The sequence below is a fragment of the Cuculus canorus genome, chromosome 1 (genome assembly GCF_017976375.1).
Source record: "Cuculus canorus isolate bCucCan1 chromosome 1, bCucCan1.pri, whole genome shotgun sequence".
Taxonomy (NCBI): Eukaryota; Metazoa; Chordata; class Aves; order Cuculiformes; family Cuculidae; genus Cuculus; species Cuculus canorus.
This window is the reverse complement of record NC_071401.1, coordinates 173,226,466-173,253,788: the sequence shown is the minus strand read 5'-3', so window position 1 is coordinate 173,253,788 and position 27,323 is coordinate 173,226,466. Positions and strand designations below refer to the sequence as shown.

General features: G+C 38.5%; 1 protein-coding gene across 4 annotated transcripts; it reads right to left on the bottom strand.

Moving 5' to 3' along the window:
• CPSF6 (cleavage and polyadenylation specific factor 6) lies at positions 1-26,144 on the bottom strand. 4 transcript variants are annotated; one of them, XM_054070872.1, is made up of 11 exons: positions 25,992-26,144; positions 17,753-17,962; positions 15,732-15,835; positions 14,843-14,988; positions 13,961-14,134; positions 12,374-12,878; positions 11,075-11,167; positions 9,983-10,098; positions 9,502-9,655; positions 7,898-8,092; positions 1-417 (listed from the first exon to the last, which is right to left on the bottom strand). In XM_054070872.1, the coding sequence occupies exons 1-10, from the start codon at positions 26,049-26,051 to the stop codon at positions 7,903-7,905; spliced, it is 1,752 nt and encodes a 583-aa protein (XP_053926847.1). In that variant the 5' UTR covers positions 26,052-26,144; the 3' UTR covers positions 1-417; positions 7,898-7,902. The 4 variants fall into 4 exon arrangements, with proteins under 4 accessions (XP_053926847.1, XP_053926855.1, XP_053926865.1 ...); XM_054070880.1 differs by having other exon boundaries at positions 7,898-8,089; XM_054070890.1 differs by lacking the exon at positions 11,075-11,167.
• Between the last annotated feature and the right edge of the window lie 1,179 nt (positions 26,145-27,323).

The window sequence follows — 27,323 nt, the reverse complement described above, 5'->3', positions numbered from 1 at the left end:
CCCATTAAACAGTTTATTACAACACTACAGCTACTGTAATCAAAGTGGTGCTGTGTACAGACATTGTCATATGAACAGTTTAACATGAACAAACTACTATAAAAACAAGCATTTACTTAACTTTTTCCAATTGCTTGCACATTATAATTGCCAAATGTATATAACCAGTAATAAAGTTGCAAAAGCTATAAGGTTTAAATCACACAGGTTTCCCTCAAATAAAACAGTTAAGCAACGTAAAAAAGTAAAAGAGCTACTGGTTACCATGTATGCAGATTTGCTTTATTCAGATCTATTCCTGTTCATTTTATCCATGAATCCTTACAGGCTCAGTTCAATCACATGAAGCAAACTGCTGGACAAGCATCTTTCCTTGAAGAGTGTATCTTGTCTTGCACGCTGTTCCTCTTCCTTCAGCTGTAATGTGTCAAAATTTGTGATGTAGATTTTGCTACTCCTCATAACACACAGAAAATTGTTGGCTTATCTCTACATACACAAGTCGTGCACCTACTTCACCATAATGTGAACTAACACAAAACACCCAGAAGCAGTAGCTACTTGTCTGTGCACGGAACTGTTTTCTCATACAATAGTTAAAAATCAATGTTGTTGTACAAAGTTGAAAGAATATGAATTTCACAGTTGATGTACTGAATGATAAAGGAAGAAATAGCTACTGTTCCTGTGACTGATGGCAACATTTCCTAAAGTATGCATTCTGCAAGAGTAAACAAACAAGCGCTTAAGGTGATCTTGCCACAACTAGAGTTTTACACATTCACCTGCCCCCTTACAGAAGTTTTAAGTTGGTTTGACATTTAAGTAATGCACTGGTTATATAATGAAGTGGATGGCTCATGGCTCAGTAACATTTAAAAGTGCACAGAATCAGATATCAGTACTTCCCAAGATTTTCAGACTAGTGGCAAGCAGGATGGGCTTCACACACCTAAAATTACACACTTGCAGTTTAATCACAAGAACCCATTTTTCAAATAATACAACACAGACTTGCAGGTGTCCTCACCTACTTGCCCTAGAAAAAAAACAAGCCCTAATTCCTACTCTCATCTATTTTGGCAAATAAAGGAACCACACCATTCAGTGTTAATTACTGTAAGAGTTCACAAAATACGTGGGATGGTATAATTCCATACACTGGATTTCAGTTGAATTCCATTACAAAACAATAGCTATCTTAATTTCATTAATAATTCACAATTTCAACATTCAATAATTTCAAAATAGTTGAAATTAAATTGTTCAAAGGACCAACACATTAAATTGTTCATTTGAAAAACGACGTTTAGAGGAGCAATTTCATGAACGTGCACCAGTGCACAGCTGTCAAATATTATTCTACTAGAATAATAATTTCAAGGAAGTTGCGAAAACAAAGTACTCCATTTTGTATGTACAATTTTCACATTATTTCTTCCTTTCCTCAAAGTGGCTGTTAATAAGTTTTAAAAAACATAAACATGTAGGTTCCATACACAACAGCAGGCACATAAACTAATCCAAATCCAAAGCAGTGATTGGCATTTCTTTTCTCATTCATAGACTTTGTTCCCAAGTCAGGAATGTATCAACCACTAAGTGCCTTTGGGGAAGTTCCTTTCTCAGTGACCAATATTTCAATAAATATTTTTTAAATATTTTTTCCATAAATAATTCTTAAAATTTATTAGTAGCAAAGTGAAAAAGTGCTGCCTCCATGAGAAGATGTGTTCAGAGTTGTGAGCTAAATTAACACAGGCAGACAGGGGAGAATCTCTGTTTTTTTAGTGGTGAAAGTCAGTATATGACAGCTGTGAGACTGCGTGTCAGAATTTGCTGCTCTTGTCATACAATTGCTGCGGCAAGAATTATGGATCTTTATCACTTCTGTGGCAACAGTTAACAGATCCAAAGTACCATATATATGATTTATAACACCAGCATAAGAAAATTTTAGTTCCTGGGAATAATTTGCTAGATTTGTAAGGGCACTTGCGGACCTACGGGAACTTTAAAGAATGCGTGATAAACTGGATTTAGGATTAATACTTTCCATTCTAGGGCTCCTAAGGTGGTCAGCACCACACTGAACCTTCATTTTAAAAAAACGTGACCAACTAAAATCCAAAGTGTTGTACATTTTGGTTCCAAGTATTCTGCAACTATATATATCCTGGCACAACCGGAAACCTTTGTGGTTCCAAAAGGAAGAAACGAATCCGTATGGATTATACCTTCATGCTCAGCCTTTTTCAGTATTCTACACGCAAGCAGAATACTGAAGAAAGAAACAACTTGCAAGAGAAAATAAAGTTTAAAATCTCTAGTCAGTGGTTCTTGGCGATCCTGTTTTCCATCTGCCTCAAGCTCATATAAGCCACCCGTCCCAAGCATGTGTTAGGTTTGTACAATTTAACACCACAAAGCAATCGGTTTCTCAGCATTTCTAATAATAAACCCCAAATTTCAGACTTATCTGTTAAACAGTTATTTTGTAGTTCAAAAGTTAGGGGGTTTATCCAGAATACGTCACAAATGAAATTCCATACCTGAAGCAATAAACCATTTTTGTATTTATGCAAGATGCAAATTGCGCATTGTTTTTCACAGGCATATTCATACAGCAAAAAACAATAGATTTCATATATTTATAGCATCTTGCAGTAGCAACTCTTAACTTTTTTAATTCAAATTATCCAAATAAGCATATAAAAGCTTCAAAGAGCTTTTAGAAGTGTGAAAATTCTACAATAGTTTAAAGCTGTATGTGCACACACCCATCCAGTTCAGTTGTAAGTTGTATAGCAATTTGATATTTTCAGAGATTGAAATTCAATCTCCCAACATGTTTACATTTCAGCAAAATGCATGATACACATTTGTCATTATATCCTAACAGCTCCTAAGAATTACTTCATGTAATTCTCCTTCATTTTATTCTACACAAAAAATTACACAAAGCAAAAATCCCACATAAAATTATCAGCTTGAAAGCCAAAATTTTTACCTTCACCTACATTCCAGAACATCACAAACCTCCAAATACTGTGATGTCTTAGCTACAACACAGTGAGAAAGAAAGAATCTCAAGATCGACTCTGTTTGTCTTTCTGCATGTAAGCTGAGGTACATATTTGGTTCTGTTCATCATACATGTACAAACAGACTATTTACCACCACTAACACCTTCTTCCATTTGTTACATTATTTTCTCCAATATTATTAGTGAACTTACCTGCTATCTTTGTTCTACCTTAGTATATAATTTAAGAACACCACAATTTCCTGATCTTATAAATAATTTTGCATGGGAAGAAAAAGAACACTCCCAGACCAGTTTCATTCATCATATGTCTTTCTCCTATTATCCCAGCCTGCCTATTCACCAAAAATAACTGATAAACCAAGAAGTGCGTTCAGAAAACTCAATCTTACATTTACAAATTAAAATTAAAAATATGTGAATTACTGGTAGGTATTTTTCACATTAATATATGAGGAAGACACAAAATGGTCAATCAGGCTACCACAAGAAAACAAAAATTAAGATATCTCATTTCTCTTCTTTTTTGTAAAAAGAAATCTTAAGTTCTCAAACCACAATGAGCAAAACGAAAAAATGGATTTGTTCATTCTTTGGAGAACACTGCACCAAACCAACATTTTCACTTGCAAGCCTTAAAGTTCCTGAGGAACTTTTACACAGCTCAAATCTGTCAAAATTGCCCATTTCACAAACTAAAGAAAAAAAGCACAAGATGTGGGGAACACAGAAGCGTTGTGTCTAAAGACACCTCAGAAGACAACAAAATTACACCAACACATTCACAGAAAAAAATATAAGTTCTGCATTTGAAAATAAACAATAGTACAAGACTTTCAGTTCATTTTCCAAATTATCTTAACACCCCCAAGAAAATGAGAGAAATCACTGGACATTAAAAAACAAACTACATGTTTCTGTAAGGCACCAGAATAGCCATAAAACAGACTTTAAGCAGCACATTCAACAGTGGCACTGCTTGCCTCTTTCGCTCTATGGTGGAATTCAAACACCGAATGAGGTGCACAAAGCATGATTTCTCTGATGAGCGCTAGATGCAACAGGATAGTGCCAACCCCAAAGATGTGCTTCCTCAAAAAAACGTATTTTTAAAAAAGATTAGGTAAATAACGTGCATAATAGGCGAATACTAATATCACCAGGTCCTGAGCAATACTACCACATGATTCACTTAAAATTATTTTTAATGAAAAGCTTATTATTAAAATAACTTTAGAAAAATAGACATTTTTCCTATTAATTTACAAGGTTTCTTAAAAGGCTAATTTTGTACTTCACTTGATGTTTAAGTGGTTGCTAAGACAGTGTTAAAGGACAGCTCCTATTCACACAAGCAAAAATATAATGGATATTACTTTAACTATTAGTACCCTTGCCCCTTCTCCTGACATCAAAAAAAAATCACGTTAGTTCTTAGATCACTCCAAAAATGAAACTGTTTCGGAGAGCTGAGAGTTGGTTTTTGAAGCGTACGAGCCTCAGAAGTACATTAGACTTTATATTATTTTGCTTACAGTGGTTTGAGAGCAGAAAAATCAGAGAAAAAACATGAAATACGGAGTACAAAGTCTACAAATATATCAACTGTTACAATATTAGTGTGTTTTTGTCTGCAGTTCAGTCCAAATCCAGTTTAAATAGGAAATAATCAATCAACCCAATAACAAAAACATAAAATAAAGAACTTAACATTCAGCAGTTATAGAAATCCAGACAGATTCAGATTGGGACAATGTATCAGCTAGAAGTACATCACTGAGTATCAATTAAACAAAAAAAAAAAATCTGTCTAAAAGAAGAGAGTCAGGACTCATGCTGATGGAGTTACATTACTATTCTGTTTGTACACATTACTGTTGATGTGAAACCTTCTAAATATCATTCTATTGGATGCTTAAGTTTCCTTGACTAATACAGATTAGACATTTGTCTTAAATCCATGGTTCTCTTCTATATCTACAGGCTGTCTACAAGCAAAGGCAAGATATTTTACGGAAAACTTTCAGTTTATAGTAATTCTGTAGAACGGATTATCAATATACACAAAGCCTTATACAAATGAAGGCACAGAATCTTGCAAGAATTTCATTTTAAATCATGAACTGTACAAACAGAAGTGTAAATACCTGCTATGGTACATCTATAATTTTAAATAGTTTTATTATTATAAACACATTATTTATTTCAATTTATTGAAAGTTATTTCAATTTAATCCATCTCTATAAGTGTAATACAGTACAATCTGAATTTCACTGTATACAAAAATATTCACAATGGACCTTTAAAATTCTTCTAAACTAGATGTGTAACACTAAAAAATGCCAGTACATTATCACATTTATGACTATAGGTACACAATAAGGAGAAGTATAGGTGCCATTCACAGGGTGTAGGCACAGAGACAGCTTCATGTTATCTGGCAAAACACAGTAATATGGGGAGTAACTCTCTTCAGCACTGCTGATATTTAGTAAATGACTGAGACTTAAATCCGTTTATGAATATTAATGTGAGGAACAAAACAAAAAAAAAATGTATGGCAACATACATCTTAGTGAAAATGAAACATACAAACCAGAAGATAACTATTTTTTATGTGTCTCTGTGTGCGTATATATAAAATCAAAACTACAATAAAGCCTTTCATTAAGATGAACAAGCAAAAAGTTTACAACTTAACTTTAAAAAAATAACCACCAAATGCTTTAATTTACACGCAGAACACTAAATTTGACCTATTATCTTTTCTTTGCAAAAGGGAAACTTACCTAGACAACCCCTCTGAAAGAAAAGACAAGTCCCAGCACACAAAGTTGAAGGAAGCTGCATACATAAATCCCACCTGAGCTGAGACTGAATCCACAGTCTCATTTTAAAACTGTGCTTTGGCAATTATAAAATGCAACCTAACGCTACTTGATGTTTTCTTGGCGTGACAGGGTAGGGAATCTGTACTTGGTACAGAAACTCCATCTCTACATGCACAACACTAAATACACAGAAGTAAAGCTATAATAAAAGAAGTATGCCAAGAGTAAAAACAATTATCTTAAATTCCAGGTTAATAACAATTTTTAGTATGGGTTGCTCATCTTGACCAGGAGGAAAACCACTTTGGATACGCATCCATCACTCAACTCCATGGTTACCTCCTATTAGTAACAGCTCTGCAAGTGTCACAAATACTCCTTTATCATAAAAGGTAAAAATCTAGTTTAACAAAAGAAACTACATTTACTTTTGTTAAATCTGTATTTTTATGTTCTTATGTTTTACAATTAAGAACCACAGTTGCTATTTTATGCAATTGCACAAATATTAAAAAATAGCTTAGTAAAAATGCCAAGAAGTGGCATTAGCAGATATAGCCACCAACTTTATTGCAGCTGCTACATTTCACCTTCCTGTTGAAACCTTTGACTCTCCTTCTCTAGGTCAATTATTACTTTGTGGGCTCCAGTTAGTACACAAAAACAACCTGTAACAACATCTCACTTTATATACTATGTATTTAGCACAGAACTTGTTCTCTCCCAAAGGAGTCAGCGACACAAAAACTTGACTGAAAAATTGACATTTAACTAATGCAAAATTGTGCTTTTGCTTAGGAAGCTACTACATTTTACATGTTTTCTTAAAAGTTTCGCTCTGCTTAACTTCTGTGAATGAACTCCTGTGAATAAATATCACATGCAAATCCAGAATCTAAATCTGAGGGTAAATCTAAGAAATGGAAGTTGGGCAAGACAGGCAACTCTCCAAGCCTCAATTTTAGCGTAGATGTAGAACATAATTCTTGTACAAAGGTAAAAGACTACTGCAGAGAAACCAATAGGTAGGGTTTTTTCCAAATGCCAAATATAAGGAACCATGGGTAGCTTGCATACCCAATCCTCAAAACGGTGCATCATACAATATGATGAACATTTCTATGCATTTTAAAGCCCTCAGCAGCACACTGAAAAAAAGTATTACTTGGCATGCTACTCTGTAGCTATCTAGACATCTGATGTATGCATGACTGCAAATACATGAGATAACAGAACACATTAGTTTGTAAAGAACTAGAAAAGAAACAATCCTTGTGTCATACATTTGTTTACTAGTCTTCAGATAATGACTTCAATATGAGAGGGAGGAGGGAAGGAGAAATCAGGGTGGTAGGAAAAAACAATCATACATCTTATTGAAAGCAACACGTGAGTTTAGCTAGAAGGCAGAAGATACTGACAGGTCAAAGTTCATAAGATAAAGAGCAAAGTCTGCCTATATTTCCTGAATTTTAATAAAACTCAATAAGGACAGAGGGAAGGTGGGAGAGAAAACAAACAAGACAACACTGTATTTGTGCAAGGACAGCAACTGTATGTAAGCATGTTCCCTAAAATGAAATAATCCATACATGACACATGAAGGGCTCAATGGTTCAGTCCCTACACAAGTAATTTTAAAATATAAAATTATTATTTTAAAACATAAATAAGAAATACAACCATAAATTTGATATAATCATCTAGGCTTACAAAGAGAGCAGACTTATCAGTCTGGCTTACCGCTACTTTTTAGAACTGGTTTAATTGCATTTCAGAAAAACTACAAACCTTAATACAACCTGAAATTAAAAAAAAAAAGGCAGCACAAAAAGTACAGAGATTATTCACACAAACATTCCCTCTCCCAAGACCAGTTACCTGCCTTTACTTACCTATGTTCATGTCAGATACTGCAAGAGAGTGATTCAATACATACTGCAGGACCATTTAAATGCAGAAAGGTGTAAACATATCCGAACATAGCGTAGTATTCAAAAACATGAAACAAATGCTCACCTTCTTTAACGATGACGATATTCTCTCTCTCTGTCTCGTTCTCTGTCACGATCTCTGTCACGATCACGATGTCTCTCTCTTTCACGGCTTCTTTCCCGGTAATAGTCATCATGGCGATCTCTACTACGTGATTTGTGGCGCCTACTTTTTTCTCGTGACCTACTGTGGTCCCTCTCTCTGGATCGCTCACGTCTTCTAAAAGAAATTACTTCATTAAATTTTTCTTCAAAATACAAGCCATCTGCATGCCAATTTGATATTCTGTTTGAGTACAGACTTGATCAAAACAAGATAAGAGTGGAATATCTGTTCACTGTGACGCAGGTGTGGTTTTGCATATAACATGAAAGGTAGTTGGTATAAGAGGTGGTAGCTAAAAACTCAGTTACAAATAGTAAAGCGCATCCACTTTTTAATCCACCAAGGAAAAATCAGAAAGTACGTGCTCAGAATGGAGGATGAGATGGCTGAAATCAGTTGGGAACACGTGACATACTCCAAGCAAGCACTGCAGGTTGTTTAGCAGTCAAACATGGCTAATCTGCATACTGTGCCAAAACCAGCTGTCTTTGTGGTTTTGATATTCAAGGGCAACTACACTACTGCTACAACATCCAAGTGAACTAGAGGCCCAGTGTTTGTCCTGACTGACAGGGGTGTCACCTAAGTTTTGAAAGAAATCCCAATCTCTTATTTGTACTAGGTAGAAGAGTCCACGAATTTCAAATTTACCGACCCTCAGGTTTTAGATTGTATGACGAAAGACAACAGGCCAAAATCATTCTGCTCTTTTCCCCAAGCCATAATAGAAATAAACTTAAGTGTGGGAAAAGTTACTTTTACACAAAATAAAAATAGGCATCAAATATCCTCAATCTTAAAGCTTTCAATAGCAAATTTTAATAAAAATTATGCACTAGGCATCTTAATTGGTAAAGGATAATTCCATTTTGAAGTTTACACACTGCAAGAGTAACATGTAGGAATGGACACTAAATAAAACTAAGAGTTCAAAACTGATCTGACCAGCCTAAATTTAAAAGAGGGTTAATTTCAAGGCAGTTAAGTTTGGAAAATACCTATTTGGTTCTTCAATACATTTCTTGTGCAACTCAGGAAATCACTAAGCTTCTTACACGAATTCTTTTCTTCTCTGTGAAATTTCCATGTGAGGTAAGGTTGAGAGAACTGGGTTTGTCCAGCCTTGAGACGACAGGGCTTAGGGGAGACATTACCACGTACCAGTACATAAAAGTGTGTCTACCAAGAGGATGGAGACTCCCTTTTTACAAGGATTCACACAGAAAACACAAGGGGTAATGGGTATAAGTTGCCTCCAGAAAGATTCCGATTGGATTGCAGAAGAAAAATTTTCACCATGAGTATAAGTAAACAGTGGAATAATCTCCCCGGGGAAGCGGTGGGTTCATCTACACTGGACACATTTAAGGCCCAGCTTGACAGGGTTCTGGGCCATCTCATTTAAACTATAATTCACCTAAAAGGTTAGACCAGATGAACCCTGAGGTCCCTTCCAACCTGGCATTCTGTGATTCTGTAATTCCCTTTTATAAGTAATGACAGATGGAAGAGGAAGGTTTTACCTGGATCCAGAACCGTAAGACTTGGACTCAATTCCATGAAGGCAGTCCTGAAGAGAGCTAATAAGTACTTTACAGCGATCATCTGCTGATACTTTGGACTGTTTAATTAAGGAAATTGCCGTTACCAGGGTCTCTATGGCACTTCCATAGTCCCCTGAAAAGGATATAAGATCATGATCAGAAAATTACACAAATTAAAACAAAGATTTTTACCTATAATAGTATTATCATGTCAAGTATCATCTCTTTAGCAACTACCCAGACAATTTATTGTAGAACCGACTATTACAATACAGTCCAGATCAGTATGCAGAAGGCATTCTCAGAAACTAACCGAAGCACAGTTCAAATTCAGACATAGGTTGTACCTAAATTCAGCCTCCTATTAGGAAAATCTGGCTTCAGGTCTGCCAGTTTCCTAGTAGGAAAAATATAAACTCTTTTCAGTTGGTAAATAGCAAATTAATCAAGTTTTACTAACCAGCACTGGCATCCGATACAGCTCTTGAAATGGCACTGCTTGAGATGGCCCTATTTCTATTCATGATTTCTTCAAATTCTGCTTCACTTAGAGGCGCCCTTGCAGCATCCATTTCTCTGCAAGCAATAAAACTACTATTTAAAAGGTTAAGAACAACTCAAGAAGATATAATTGCAGTTTTAACAACCCAAGTTTGCAACTTCAAGCAAAGTGACAAACAGAAAAGAAAGCAGGATCTGGGTTTTGTTTAAGACCATGTTACAGTACAAAAACCTAAGAGCTAAAAAAAATAAATAAAAAAAGAAAAAACAAGAAAAAACAAGAAAAAACAATTAAGACATTACTGTAAAGACTTGTTCATCCCATCTATTTTGAAGATTCAGCAGCACTTCCATAGCGTGCTTAATAAATATTTATGATTTTCATAAAATCCTTGAAGGTATGCAAGTAGATATTATCCCAATTGAATGGATGTGAAAATACGCGTACAAAGGCAAAGCAACTTTGAGCAAAATTAGAGATCATTTTTATAACAGTACTGGAATCACAACTATATGATCCTGTTTCCCAGATCTTAACTAAGACCAGAACGCTGTAACTTAGGAAAAGCAAATAGTCTATCATTTTTAAAGCACTCAATATTCTGAAAGATACTTCAACATTTTACAGCTACTTAAGTGTTTTATTTCTGGTCAAGTTCAAGGTGCTCCAATTTGATCTCCAAACCAGTCGAAGTAAGGAGGAAGTAATAAAATGGAATCCTTGTACTCATTACGCTTTTTTACTTTAATTATTAGCTACCTATAGAGGGTTTCCAAAGTAGCAGAAAACCTATATAAAAATTTTCCCAAAAGTTTCGCAGTGTCCTATTATCCAGTCTCTGTATCGTACAGAAAATTTGGAGAAATGTGTTAGAAACGAATGTTGAGACTGTTAAAACTGGCCCACTGCTTGACAATTCTAGAACAGTGTTAGTTCTTCTGGTAAGAAAAAAATGCAGAATAACAAGCAATGCTATCCTCTTAATTGCAAGAAGTGGAACAAGATCCTATAGCCAGTTTAGCATAAGAGGAAATGTCTAAAAATTCATACCTCCCTGAGTTTTGAGTATTATTTTTCGTGTGCCTCCCATAGAATGGAATATGTAATTTTTCTCTTATGGACATGTTATTTCCAGTGAAACGCCTATGATATATAATTAATGACAATTTAAATACTTATGGATGATAGTTTTAACATTATTAATGAAAATACTGGACAGTAAGTTATACTGTCCTATTCCCACTCCTTCCCTCCCCAGACATTCTATAAACTGCAGATAACCTCGATTTTGTCCATCAATAAACAACCAACAACTTATTGTTTTATTATACTTCAGGCAATTAAGCCAAATGCTTGCATTTCTACAGCTTCTGTAAGAGCACAGTATGTACAGATGCGTGGTGGTTCTTAGTGATAAAAGATTCAAAGTGTCTTGCAGAAAACATTTTAAGCAAGTGCCTCTCACACTAGCAGTAAAATCACAACCAAAAAATATAAACGTAACTATGTAAAAAGTGTCTGTCTTAAAATTCATCCCAAAATTTTCTGTGACAAATACAAATACGGTGAAAATCAAGAAGCAGCAGCAAAACAGAGATGCCTGGAAGCACAGATGAAAAAGATGTTTCAAACAAGATGTTTTTCACTTGACAAGTCAAGCCAGAGACTGGAGAACTCTGTCCCAGATAGGATTAACCACAGGAAAAGCCACTGCTACAAACACAGCAAGACTGCACCAAATGAGCCGAAGAACCTTGAAGCGAAAGTAAGATAAAAGCCTTGCAGTAAATTCACACCTGGCTTCTGCGACAAAGACTAACTTTTAATTGAATCCTGAAGAAAAAAGGGACAAGCAGAGCCGCTGAAAGATGAAAACAGTATGAGCCTGGTATAGCACTGTACTCAACATAGGCACATGTTCAAAAAGGAGACCTCCACATCAATCTAAAAAGACAGCGTGTAAAGCATCATGATAAAGGTACAAGTTAGAATTTCAAGTTAAGACAGAAGCACAACCAGAAGCTGCTGCATAAGAAGGGATAAATAAGTTTACATGTAGAACACATAGAACGATGACACTGCCAAATACAAATAGTGAAGACAAACACTTCAGAACTGAAAAGGGAAAGTGAGATTACTGGTGTTGCATTTCAGGATTTTCCTACTGCTACAAATATGCTTCTGAGCTATCTCACCAAGAGAAGTGAAAAGGGTCACATTAGAAGACTGCTGGGATCCCTCCCAGTCCTATTTTTCATTATTTCTAATATTTGCATCAAAAGGGAAAAATCAAATGCTCTCTACAAGGGGACTAAAATCTACCAAGCTCATTACACCAAAGGCACTCACCTTCCAGGTGGCCCATAGTCACCTCTGTCATATGGTGGAGGTCGGCCATACGGATCTGTTGGAGGTGGACCACGGCTGTCTGAAGTAGGTATGCCACTATTGGCAGGTGGGGGGAAGAAAGCTGGATTCACATGTGGTGCAGGTGGTGGAGCACCTGGAGGTGGCCCAGGGAGATGTGGAGGAGGAGCAAGAGTCAGGGGTGGCCCAAGAGGGCCAGGTGGACGAGGGGGAAATGGACCCGGAGGTGGAGGTGGACCCTGCTGAGGTGGTGGTGGACCTGGTGGTGGCCCATAGCCTGGAACTGGTGGTGGAGGGCCTGGAGGAAGTGGCCCAAGTGGAGGCTGACCAAAAGGCTGTCCTGGAAACAGAACTGGTGGTGGTGGACGATCACCACGATTAGGAGGTCCAGCTAATGGAGGTGGGAGGACCTGACCAGGAGGTGGAGGGCCTGGAGGGCCTGGTGGGCCAGGAGGACCTAAAGGTGGACGTGGGGGAGTTTGTCCAGCTAAAATAAAACAAATAAATAAAGAAATAAAATAAGAGTTAATAAATGTAAATAAGTAAGACTTAGTGAAATAACTAAAATTCTTGCCACTTTTTCTTAACAACAAAAAATGAAAGCAACCCTCACTCAACTACTTGCAACTTACACAAGACATGCACGGTGCCACTTCGAGTCCAGCAATTACGAATTTAACAGTCGCTTGATTATCAATACATAAAGAGAACAACATTAACTTCAAAACTGACAACTCACTCCCCTCTCAATCACCTAATCGCCCTGCTATCGTTATCAAATCTCCCAAAAGCTTACAAAACCTAGAAAACATTGCATCCTACTTACATCCGGAGCTATTCTTTCATGTGAGGCATAAGATACAACATATATCAAAACCATAGGAAAAGTTATATGGGAGAAAGTTTAAGTAAATGCAGTATCCAAATTTACTTCTAGGTCCTCATTAGTGGTTTTTCAATTAGACCACGTCTCTTTGCCTCTTAGCAGACAATCTACTACTGAATGACATTTATTAAAAATCCTTAAGCTGAAACAAGAACTTCATGGTTCTCCACGTTTGACTGTTTAACAGGGATTGCTCCCATATCAGATACCTGACTAAACATGAACACCTCCTCCTTAAATCTGTAGTATTTTAAGCGCCAGCTAACTGACCTCTCAGTGGCCATGAATCAAACCCCAATTTCTGATGATGTGCACACTTCTAATGCAGTATGGAAGAGTTACTTCACGCTCAGCAACACGGGCATTCTCTCTTCGTGTAGCAAACGAGAAAATCTGAACTGCACTGCTCTAAAGATAAGTCTGCTAACATGATCTACCTTAATCATTTTCATACTTTAAAAATACATACATCGACACATAATAAAGAATGAGTCTAAAAATATGATACTGCTATCAAACTTCGGAAGCACAACTCTGTTTGAATACAAAGAAATAGTGTGTACAATCCAGCCGCAAACGCAGATTATAGCGCACTACTGAATTGCTATGATCTTTATCACTTCTCAAGTAAGTATACTGCATTAATACATGAAAACACAAATTCAACATATTTATTATTTAACCTGGGAAAGGTGGTGGTGGCCCTCCTGGCCCTGCTGGTCCAGGGAATCTGTCTCCACCTGGAATGGCACCTGGAAAACGGCCTCGTCCTCTATTACTAGGTGGAAATGCTGCTCTTGAGCTTCCTCCTGGGGGCCCAGCTTTACCTTCCCCAGACATCTGACCAGACTGTGTGGCTGCAATGGAAAAGCAAAGTGTAATTATGTAACTCAAAATAGGTCACAGCTACTCAGCACAATCTTAAGTTTTACACACTGCTAAAGCATGACTTTATCAGCACAAACTTGTTCCTTGGTACCCAAATCCAAAGCATTTGGGGAGGAAAAAAGTGCATTGCTAAAATACAGCAGTGTTCCAGTACGTTCCGCACTAATGGAAGAGCAGCTGGGGAGACTTTTGGGCCTTCCTTTAATGCAGCTCAAGGCCAGAAACTATTAGGAATGGGAACCACAAGAAAAGGTGCTGGTGGAAAGCACAATACAATCTCTCTTCCCCATTTGGCCATAAGCACAGCCTATGCAGACATCAGAATTTAGTCCGCTTTGTCTACAAATGTGGAATTTCTAAACGCTGATGTACTTTTTCTTAAAAAATTTACATCCACGAGAAACTGAGAAAGTTTCTCCAACAGCAAGAGTTTCACAAAGCTGCAACCTTCTTTCAGTGAGTGCCATCTCTTGCCAAAACAGCAGCTCTTTAGTGTACTGATTATTTTTATTGAAGAGGATCATCTTTAAATAAAGATGCAAATTCATTTACCTGGACTTTAAGTATTTTATAGCTATTTTAAACTGTGTAGAAATTATCAGATGCCAACAGAAAATGCCATGCTATTATTGGAATAAACTTCTGATTTCTTAAGACATCATATAAGAAAGGCTTACTTTTCCTTGACTGCATTTCGAATTGACTCAGAAATTGTTTATTACACGGAGTTACAACAGGATTCTGCCCGTGCAATTCTCTTTTAGGCAACAAATCCATCAACTTTTTAGAGGATGCTTCTGATCCCACACCCACAAGGGCAAACCTGAAAAGGAGAAAAAAAAATTACACCACATTGCCATTTCCTGGATATCCTGATGCCTCATGAAAAAGCCAACACACAGTAAGCAAAAGAAAACCTGAAAACTAGATACAGAAACTATCTCACAGACCTTAGTCCAGTTCTCAGAGCAGACAGAGTAACTCTTTCTAGGACCTAAGAGACACCAAAACTGCAAGCGCAAGATCCTTCAAAATATATCACAACAAAGGCAGCCTTTTAGCAGCAAATCAATAGACTATAGATGAATTCATATGACCACGTTACTATTAAGTATTCACTGGGTTCTCATTACTCCTTAAGAGAGAGAAAGGCACATTCATGCAAGGAAGATTAGTCTACCACTGAAAAATGAGCTCAAGCACTCACTTGCAACAGTTAATGGAAAATAAAGATATAAAGGAAGATTTAACATGGGAGGTTGGAGGAACAGTATTTACACTACGAGGAACAAGTATCATCACCACGCTAACTGAAATCTTGGAATAGTCTTAATGAAGACTGCCAACAAGACTTAACTCACAAAATGAGACACAATCCTCTCAAAAATTTATGCCTGAAATTTAAGTCATTGGTATGAAATTATAAACCCAGACATTGTTGGATATCAGTAAACAAAGATCATCAGTCCACAGTCTGACAGTTATGAAAACTGAGAACTTTCCCCATGTCTACCCTCCCACATGACTCCAGTCCATTTATAGAAAAAACAAATTACAAGTTCTTACCCTTTTGATTGGCCATTAGCACGATTTTCAAAAAATTTTATCTCCAAAATATCATTGACCCCCAGAGAATGAACTGCTTCAGTCAAGTCTTCATCTGTTGTCCACTAAAAAAATATTTTTAATATTCAATTATGAGAGCTGATCTAAAACACTAGTAAAAGAGCAACTAAGTTTTAGAAGGATTTTTTTGTGTGTGTGAAATTGGTCAAGGGCAATACTTTATTCAGGCTGTGAATATTTTCTGACTTTTGGAGAGCAGTCATTTGTATTTTACAGTACTCAGAAAATTAATTTTAAAAACATACACACTTCCCCATATGCTAAATTGCATCAACCCCTCCACAGAGCACGTCAGCTGCAATATGCCAAGAAAATTTATATTTGAGTAATTTTTGTGTTCTGAGTAGATGCCTTAAACTACTTCAGTAACTGTCACTTTCCCCACACCGAATCCATTTTTTCTCCCCCTGTTTTTTTTATTTCCACACAAAAGTCAACTTTAAACACCATATTAACGAGGTGCTTTTTGAGAGCTTTGATTAGTGAGAGTTTTGTGAATTACTCATTATTTGCACAAAAACAGCAGAATTCACAGAGAAGAGCAACTAATATAGAAACTATGGTTAGAAACAACTGCTTCCACTTAGCTAAACCTATTGCTGTAACTTCCTATTAATCACTACATAACTTTTAACAATTGCACCGGTATCCAAAAGATACACAAATACTCAATACTTATGGTTTTCTTCCTACTTCTATAACTCCACCACTTCTTTAAATTTCATATGGGAAGTACAAAGCAGGCTTGCAAGACTCTGAACAACTTATTAGATCTCGCTCAAATCAAGGAATCAAGGATTCTTTTAAAAAATCAACAAATTATTTTGCTGAGAGATAAACACAAAAAACCCAAACACAACAGCAACACTAAAATAGATAAATGAACTTTTTATGGTGACTTCATTTGTGAAGCCAAATAGTAAAAGGTATAAATTGCTGAACATTGGCCCATCTGCTTTAAAAATGGTGACATTTGACTTGGACAAGGTCAGTTAATTCATGTGCATTTTACTGATTTCATTCCTAAATTTTAGAATGGCACAACTGGGAAGTAAACAGCTGCTTTACTTACCTATTAGCACTGGAAATTAGGATACCATAATAGTTAATGAAAGAAAATACAAAACACCTAAGCAACTATAAAGAATTCTTCAAGTTCAGCACTAGTGAGAAATTAATCAGAAGGGGGAAAAAAAAAAAAAAAGGAGAATTTTGCATATGTGGACTTGGAAGAACTGGATTTCAGGTCAACAGATAAGAACTACAGTTAATTCAGCTCCTGACCAGGACCTGCACTTTGTTTACTTAACTGCAATGGATTTTAAAATGCTTTAATGCTAACAAAAGTAATTGTCTTAAGGGCAACTGCAGTTTAGTGAGTTATCCCAAACCTATTCCTAAAACGGCAGAAATAAGCTCCAGGGCAAATACCTGAAAACAGTTTTGCCCTAAGAGTCACTGCCCTGCAAAAAGGGAAGTGGAAAAAGGCCCTGGGAAAACATAAAAAGTAATTTCAATGAAGTCCTAGAGAACCTTTCAGCTCCTTTTTAAAACTAAAAACTTCAGCAAAAGTTTACTGAAAAATAAGATTTGTTCAGCTGCCTTAAAGAATCTGCAGGTGTAAAGTATTTTACAATTTAAGCTGCTTCTCTCCTCTTTCATTCAGTTCTCTGAAAATCTTAAGATAGCAGAACAGATATCTCTCATAACACTTAAAACAAACTTTAAAAGTCTACATATAGTAAAGATTTTCTCAATTTTTTAGACGTCAAGGCAGCTCCAGACAACTTCGCTAAATTTTAGGCAAAAGGAAACACACACACACACACACACACTTGGCTTTGCTGTAATTTTTTTTAAAATAGTTTATAAAACTATTTTTTGGCAAAAAAAATTTACAAATAATTATTGGCATAATTTTAAAATTCCTGGCTACACCTAAATAGTAATAAGGTACTTACCCAAGTAAGATTTCCAATGTACAAGGCAATTCTCTTTCCAGTATATGTATAGACAACATTCGGTGCAGCTCCTTTACCTACATCATCCCCAACAGACGGTGGGAGAGAATCCATGTAATCACGATCTTCTGGAGCATCTCCATTATTTGCAGATGGAGAAATTACATCATCGTATAAATCAATCTGATCATGTCCACCATATTCAGCTTCCTAAAACACAAAAGACACCTTGACTATATTTCACATTAAACACTTAAAACTCACTTGAATCAAAACGCTGCGATAACTGCTACGTTCCACAGACAGGACAAGTCTGATGCAACACCTATACAACATCGCTGCTGAAAAGCTAAGCCCCGGTTTCACCCACATTAAAGTACACAAAATTCTTAGGATTCCTATTATATTCTAAACCGACAGGAGAGGGGGAAAAAAAAATCAACAAAAATTACTTCTGGACACTGTTTCGCATTGCAACACTTTTGCCCTTGTGATATAAACAGAAATCCAAAAACCCACAAGCCCTGCTCCCAGAGTTACAGATATTAGCAAGCTTGAGCCACGTGCAAAATGAGAGGCTAACATCCGCTCTCAAGCAAATCTTTTTTCCATCAAAACACTTGGTAAAGTTAACAGATCAAGCTTCTAGAGGAACCCTACTGACAAATAAAACACTCTCTGCCTTTCACATTTCTACTGCACTCCTACCTTGATTGTTATCTCCTCATTCACAGAGGGGCCAGACAGGGACAGAATTCTATTCCGTTTCATTAACTTTAACAAACCCAAGGGTTTGTGTTTATTAAACATGTAATTTATGAAGGGCTACAGAGGGACTATTCTATAACATCACTGCTGCATCTGGAACGTTTTGATTCAGGAAAGCATCATGGGGTTTTGGAGTGAATCACTCACTTCTCCCTTGGGCTGGTAAAGGTTAAGGCACAGTTCTGGCCAAGTGAACCAGATTACTTTCAGAGGGAATGGAAAAGAGTTTCCTTCCCGAAGCTCTGCTTCACATGCTCAACAACTGCATCCTACCTGCTAAAGCATCACAGACAGTCCAAGATCAATCAGTGATCCTTCAGACAGCTTAGACTTGTAAGTGTGGTTGGAACATTTAGTCAAAAAGACCAGACTAAATACAGACTCAAGTAGACAATGCAGCGTGATAAGTAGATAGAGGGGCCTGAGCACCAACTGCCTCAACCTGCTCAGGTGTCTCTACAAAGCCAACTTTTTATTATGAGGACAGTTGTACTAGACACCCAGATAATTAGGAGAAAGGTAAAACATGTTGACTCTAAATGATAATAAGCTCCTTCACAAAAACATGCACAATTTTTTTTAAATACAGTATAAATTTAACCAATGGGATCGCTTAATTCCAAGTAAGAAGCTGGTTATTATACATTTGCATTAAGGAATTCGTTTTAAAACTAACACTTCTTTTGATACTTTCCATTTTTCATCTTACGTGCTATCACTCATCATATTCAATGGTGATCAACTCCACTAGGGCATTCTGCTATATCCTTTTTTACTCTCCCAGCAACCACTTATGACTGAACAGCCCAATCTGTGCGAGAGAGGCACCATCTAAAGCCAACTGCCAGGAAGGCAATAACTCCTCTATAAACAACAATGACCTGACAAAGCTTAGGAGAGCCTGGTAGCGTTTAATGTTAACCTTAAACATTTATACCAACTCTCACAGATTGTTTCGTCACATGCAAAAGTTAAGACTCCAAAAGCCTGCAGAAGGTTCCTGGTCTCTTCCACCCCAATCCAGAACAGAAACAGCTTCAGCAGGTTTTGATACCAGAGATTTCAGCATTCACCACCTTGAGAACTTCTATCTAGAAACCTACATGAGCATCCCAGATGGAACAGTTCAAGGTACCAGATATGGTGACTACAGAGAATCAAGTTGGATTCCAAAGAAAAAGGGCTGCAAAGCTATCAGTCTTCGTTGAAAACCCAACAGATCCATAACCATCATCAGATGATCAGCTGTCCAAAATATGATAATATTATCAATTGCTATCTATACAAAGATTATCACATTTAAAAAAAAAAAAAAAAAAAAAGACAAAACCCCTACAAAAATCTCACTAAAAATCAAACACACAGAGACCCACAGACAAGCTAAGTTTTGGCACTGTCAATCAAGTCAATTTCATCCTCAGTAAACTGCAGTGTCCCAATATACTCTAAACTTCAACAGAAAATTTACCTGTCTTACGGTAACTTTACCATTAAATAAAGTAAGAGTTTCATATTTTCACCTAGTCTATCCAGGTCCCCATCACAGCTCGATTCCTCCTATCACAGCTACTCAAAGTAGGTTCAAAGAACTTCTTCCTAGGACAGGTCCAAACTCGACATCTTACAGCAAGATTAACGATGATGTCACAAGACAATTAAGGAACTCCTCTGCTAAATGTGCAGTAACTCTAGCCATCTGTGTGTATGGATGATGACTTCAGGGAAGTAGAATTTAGTCTTGGTAGACGGATCCAAACAGGCAGCCACCACTCTTACAGCTACACTAACCTATCTCAGAGGTCAGCGCTGCCCAAATGCCAGTGCAGGCAGCAGTTTCACAGCTCTGCTGCACTTCACTGCTGGCAAGAAACTCCTCCAAAATAGGCCAAGTTTCTATCACATAGCCTTTCAGGTCACCACCGAAGGAAGGAGAGAATTATAAGACCACTGCAGTCTGCTTGTAATTTTGGGGGTGTGCAAAGAGTCTGACAACACTGGTGCCTTAATTTGAACCAATAAAAACACACCAGAAAATCTGATGTTGTTCACCATAACCTCTTCTTACGTTGTGCTGGTTTTGCAGCCAGCATGGAATTAATTCAGTTAGCAGTCTGTCAACAAGGTGTGTGGTTAAATGATCAAGAATGATCTGAGTCAGCAACTGCAAGTGTAAATAGAAGAGAGGTGTCTCGATGGTGATTGCACAAGATCCAACAACCCTTCCTCCTTCATACATGTACCATGGAAACCTAAACACACCCTTCTTTCCTACACGCAGAGGAGTAAGGTAAAGAATATAGAAAACATTACTTCTCAGCTATTTCAACAAATGCTCTGCCCATATCAGGAACTGGTTTTGATCTCTTCTGGCTTCCTTAATTAAAAGACGACCATCAAAGATGAAGAGAAATTATTGCTGCTCAGTTACAGCCATCCACAATCTTAAAGATAAACATCCTAAGAAACCAAGCCAGCACCATTATCGTGGCCCTTTCTACAACCAACTCGGAGCATAAATACATCCCCAAAGCTCATGCTTTAACTAGACCACAGCTGGAAATACTAGATCATTCACACTATAGAATCAGGACTGAAATGCCAAATTTCGTGTCTTAAATGGGACTGGGTGAATAAAAAGTGTAGAGAAGATACGGTCTCAAAGATTCAGGCCAGAGTAGCTGTTAAACTTCCAGTTACTCATCTCTTCCTCAATATTTTTCATTTTAATTACTGTTCACAGTGTTCAAATATGAAAGCCACAAACACACAGAACATCATGGTCATGTCCAGGAGGGACAAATTCTTTTTGGAACTTAGTAGTCGTACTTCTTTGAGTTGCAAAGAAGAATTGGTCACACCATTTATAAATGCTGGTTTGGAAACGGCACTTTTTAAAAAAAAATAAAACTTATTTGATGTGAAAATGTCATTAAAAAAATGTGCTATTGTTTCTGGAAAAAAAAAATCACTTAAGAAAAAGCAAATTATCCAGCTTCTCCACTGTCACTTTTTCATTCAAATTGCAGTACGTGTAGTCAAAAGACACACATTTGCATCCTTACTTTAGGAGGAGGTTGTAGGTCCTTAAAAATAACAAGTTAGAGATAATCAAAAATCTTTCTGGTCTCGATTAGCTGTCTGAACACACAAACTGGAACCTCTAACAAAAGAGCAGGCCTTTGGTGTCTCCAAAATAGCACGCTGCCTGTGGCAGAAACCTCTATTACAGTGGACAAGTTTCTTAGATCATAAGATTCACATTTACTTTACCAGCCCAAAACACTCTTGGCTCTACAACTGGCACACCAGTAAAATGTACGCACACTGATCCCTTGTCAAATACAGTAACTGAAAATTCACAAGCAGTCAGTAGTATAAATTAAATATAGGTAGTATTCGTGTCTGCATTAGAACAAATTTAAGAGGCACTGCATGAGATGGTCTCCAATTTTCTTTGTAGTTTGATATTTGCAAATACACAAAGGTTATCTCTTCCCCAGGACCCTTTCAGTAGATCAACAGAACTGACAAAATCCATATATAATAAGGTGTTGCACGTACATTTTATAATATATGCAGGTCTGCCAGCTTATCTTTTTTATGAGCAGTAGAAATTCATTACACCACAATGTGTTCATCCCCTCCCATAACCCCATAACAAGACAACTGTCTTCCTGATATAAATGCTGGTTTTAATAACCTGTTTTATGTGGCCATTTAATGCCAGCTTTTACTATTTATTACACAAAAAATATTTTCCTCTCTGTTACAGACAAGAAGACAGTAACTAACACATCCTCAAGAATCTGTAGCCACAGAGTAATTAGCCTCTTAGCTGCTTACTCAATCCAAATCATTTTTATTATCCAGTTATGAAATAACAAGTCAAAACTCTTTCATTTCTAATTTGTTAGCATTTAAATATCAAACTAGAACACTACAGACACATTTAGACATATCCACAACACAACTCTGCAAGTATAGTCATTAAAGTACAAACAAAGCAAGTGCTTTTTCCACAGTATTAAAATAAGAGATCCTTCTGACCAAATAGAGGATACAAAGCAATTTAAAAACCCCTATTATGTATAGGTTAGAAAATGTATTTTACCATGTAAGATTGCAATGAATAAAAAAGTATGATAAAAGCAGTTTCTTAGTTTTAATTACATGTGTGTAGATAAAGAAAAAAAACCAAAAATGCTTGAGAAATGTAAAGCTGATCAGAGCATCAGAGAGTTTGACAATGCAGTCATATCTTCATGAGTGCAGGAATATAACCCAGCTTGCTGGCCAAAGTTGCAGGCAACCTTGAGTCAGACCCAAGCTGGCCTCATGCACAGGCTCTTCACTTCAGTATCATGCATGACTACTGCAGATTTCAGTGTACAAAAACACACCCTAATATTTGGTAAACCAAACCTAATCTTACTGTGGTCCTCTGCCATCAAAAAAATGCCAGCCTCAGCCATCTGTATACAGATAATGCAGTCCTCACGCGCAGCACAGATCCCCTTCTTGAAAAATAAGATGCATAACATGCAAGGAGATGGTCAAATTAAAATATACCATGCAATACCTATTCCTCACAGGTCACAAGAAATGTATACAGGAAGTATTACATTTAAGATTTGCCCCAAAACGAGCAAATTTTCAATATTTTTCATATTTCAATAAATATGGAAGACCACTGGATGGGAAAGTCAGCTTAGAAGAACAAAATGGATAATCACTCAACCAAGTTCAAAAAAAAACAAACAACAAAAAAAAAACCGAAAAAAAAAATCAAATAAATACAACTGGCAGGAGCCAAATTAAGTCAAGATGTAAGCCCAAGGACAGAGAATAGAACCACGATGAACAATATAAGAGGCAGCACAGACAGACACAGTTCTGATGAGCTCCAGATGGAATGGGTAAGATGCATTTTCTCTAAAAAGGTCCGACTTCAAGTTAAGTTAGTCAGCTCACTGCAACCAACACCAAATGCAACTCCGGACAGTTTTCAGTTGTCATCCATCATATCTAGCTTGTAAATCCATGGCTCTCTGGTCTCTATTTCACCCTTATAGCCTGAGGTTCATTTAGCACTAATCAAGCAGAACATCCCTGCCCCCACTTCTCCTGGAAAAAAGGCATTAAAAAAAGTCCTGGAAGAGCCTCAAGGATGAGTACCTTGAGGCCCAAGAACAAGACAAAGAGAAGCTCATTCAGCCACAAGTCCTAAATTACCCATCTTCTACAGATGTAAACAGAAGTTTCGTCCCAGCTTTGGTATAACTACAGTCATACTGTACCCAGAAGACTGACAAAGCTACACAATACATTTTTCAGTCCTCACCACTGGCAAAACTATTGGAAAGGGTTCCTGTTGTCCAACTTGAACAAATATTGGTAAGTCACATTAAAGTGGTGCAGCAGAATCAAAAACAAGTAGCTTCTTGCTTTACACACAAAGCAATTCCCACTAGATAAACAAATTAATAATATAAATCACTTTCTCCCTACAGCATTTTCTCACCTTCTACCATCCACAGATATACAGAAGCCTGTCCTGTCTTATCAATTTAAGCTGCCAGCTTCAAATCAGAAACAGTAATTCATGAATAGAAGCTTCTAGAGGACCAAACACAATGTCAGAAACAGGTAGTAAGTAGTACTGTAGACAGTAACAACTAGCTTTGTTTTGTACTTGACAGAAGGAAATAGGAAACTGCAGAGATGTCAATTTCTCCCAGTAAAATTTCCTATTTAAGTGATAGCTAACTGAGCAGGTGCTGAGACAAAATGAAAATCACAAAGATGAAACTTGCAAAAGAACAAACAGCAAAATATTGGGGGGAAAAAAACCCAAAGCCAGCAACCAAAACAAACAAACCCAAAACCAAGCTGAGGGAAAGGAGCACTAGACCCTTCTCACGTTTTTTCCCCCCCTATATTTTGCAAGGTCCACAAACTGAGGAACCAGACTGCAGAAACAGGGCCCAGCAGGAGAGCAACAGGACCAGATAAAGTGAAAAGAGAAAAAGTGTCTCCCGACCGCTGGAATAAACTAAACCAAATTATCACAAGACTCTCACCAGTGACATCATCCTTCCTTGCACCAAGGCTATAAGGAATATCAATATTAACCATAACCAGAGGAGACCAGGACTATGTGAGTGAAACAAAGCATCCCTGTCACTTTTGTTCCAGCAGCATATACTCTCAGCACAAAACTACTCTGCTCTGAAGGCTTCTACAGATGTGAATGTACACAAACACTGCTGGATCCAAACTGTTTGGGTTTTTTTTCCAATAAACTTTATTTCTTTTATCAGTGTTTTACCTGGAACTGATTAAAACAAAACCAAGTTACTAAAGAAACTGAAGAGATGCATTCTTATGCTAAATAGTGTTTGTGCTAGGGTTCACCTCCATTTATACTCATATAACAGACCTTCAATCGTAAAGTAGAAACCTTCACAGGCAAACTAAAAACAAATCAGCCCTCTCCATCACCTGTATTCTTTTACATCCTTATGACATTACTGATCTTCTGAATTACTTTACCGATTAATATCTAAAGAAATAAAGTTCCCTGGGATAGTTATAAGTCGCTATGCAGACTACCTGCTACTTCCATAAACTATTCCCTATTTCCCGGTGATCTGCGGGGCAGGAATACAACCGGGCATCACTCAGTGAGCGCAGCGAACGTGTGACAACGCGGCTGTCCTGGGTTATTGATGTTCCAGAACAAGAACAATGCAATCCGGGGCAACCCAGGCCGGACAGGGGCAAACAGGGCAAAAGGCACACGAACCGATGCGAACACCAGGTTTCGGTGGCAAACCCGGAATCTGGGGAAAGACGAGTGAAAAAAAAAAAGAAACTACCAAAGTGCACCACTCGTCATCTAAACAAGTTCTGTTTATTCCGTTCCTACTTCCTCAGCCACACGGGAGCTCCTCCTCTGAACAAGAGCTGCGTGACTTTCTGCTGAGGAGCAAACAACGAATGAAGATGAAAAAGGCAGACGGTTTCCCCGGCGCCGCCGAACGAAGCCGCGCTCCCTCCTGACTCCCCCACCGAGGCGGGGAGCCGCTACCGCGCGGCGGCTTTTCCTTCTCCTCCACCTGCGAACAATGGGAGCAGCTCCTCCTCCGCCGGGAAGGGGCCGCGGCGGGATGCGGAGAAGGAAGGAAGGAAGGGAGGCAGGGAGGGAGGAAAGAAGGGAGGGAAGGCGCTCTCGCTGCCCGCCAGGAGCCTCCCCTTCCTCGGGGACGCGCGGCGCTTCCCGCCCCGCCGAGCGCGGGACCCGCCGGGCGGTGGCGGGAAAGCGCGCGGTGGCGGGAGGGCGCGCGGCGGCGCACGCCGAACAATGGCGGCGGCGCGGCCCGGGCCCTGCAGGCGGCGAAGGCGGGCGAGGGCGAGGAGGGGGGGTTAGGAGGGAGAGGGAGGGGCCGAGCCGCGCCGTGCCCGCGCGTACCTGGTTGAATTCCTCGCCCACATCGGCGTAGATGTCGATGTGGTCCACGCCGTCCGCCATGATCCCGCGCCGCCCGCCAGCCGCGCCCGGCTCCGGAGCCGCCGCCGGGAGGGGGGAAGGGAAAGGGAAGGAGGGTGGGAAGGAAGGAGCCGGGAGGCGGGGCGGCGGGCGTCACTTCCGAGCGAGGGAAACGGGGGGAGCGGCTTCCGGCTGCGGTGGCGGCCCCGGGGTAGTGCACCCCCGTCAGCTTCCCCCGGCGGGGCCGCCTCGGGGGTGGGGAAGCAGGTACTGCCACAAGGGTTTGATTTAAGCCGAACCAGAGTGAAGATTCATCTCAGTACTTGTATTATTTTGAAAGCTAAGCAGAATGTTTCCTCCCATATCATGTTTTCTTTCAAACGGTGTTTTTCCAGACACTGATCTTTCTTCGAGGACCATAACGTCTTGTGTGCAGTGTGATCTCTGCTGAGCAGATGTGTCTGCTCCTGGAATGACCTCTCTTTGAAGCTTTTCCCTGCCTCAAATGCAAGGTCAGTTCCAAATTAGCAAGAGTTTTGACTGCTGTGGATCATAGAATCGCTCTGTTGGAAAAGACCTGTGAGATAATTAAGCCCAACCGTACCTGTCTACTACTAAATTGTATCCCTAAGCACTTCGTCTATGCATCTTTTAAACACCTCCAGGGGTGGTGACCCAAGCACCTCCCCGGGGCTGCCTGTTCCAGTGCTTGATAACCCTTGTGGTGAAGAAATTGTTCCTAATGTCCAATCTGAAACTCCCCTGGTGCAACCTGAGGCCATTGCTTCTCATCCTGGTTGCCTGTGAGAAGAGATCAACACCCACCTCTCTACAACCTCCTTTCAGATAGTTCCTAATAACATTGAACATATTGAAGTTCATAATAATATTAAAGGAAAATAATAGAATATGCGTAAAATTTATGGGAAAATTTGTACACATGCTTGTAAGTGGAAAACACATTCTGTCCCCGGCTCTTATTTCGTTGCACATGATTGATGGAGATCACTCCCTTGTGTTGCCCAGCCCTGATAAAGGATGCTCGCTTTATAAAACACCAAAACAAGGCTTAGAGAGTTTATTTACTGGCATTTTTTGTATCATCAGGGTGCGTGTGGACCAAGGCACTAGTCCCTCCACGCTCAGGGTGTGCTGGGGTACTACCGAGGATGGGACTCAGGCAAGCCTTGCTGATTCCTGTTTCCCACTGCCGGAGCTCCCAGGGAGCGCTTTGATTGCTTAATAACCGCGAACTGTAATTGGCATCTGTGAATTGGCATCTTCAAACCAGGGGTGCACATGCTGTGCTCAGGA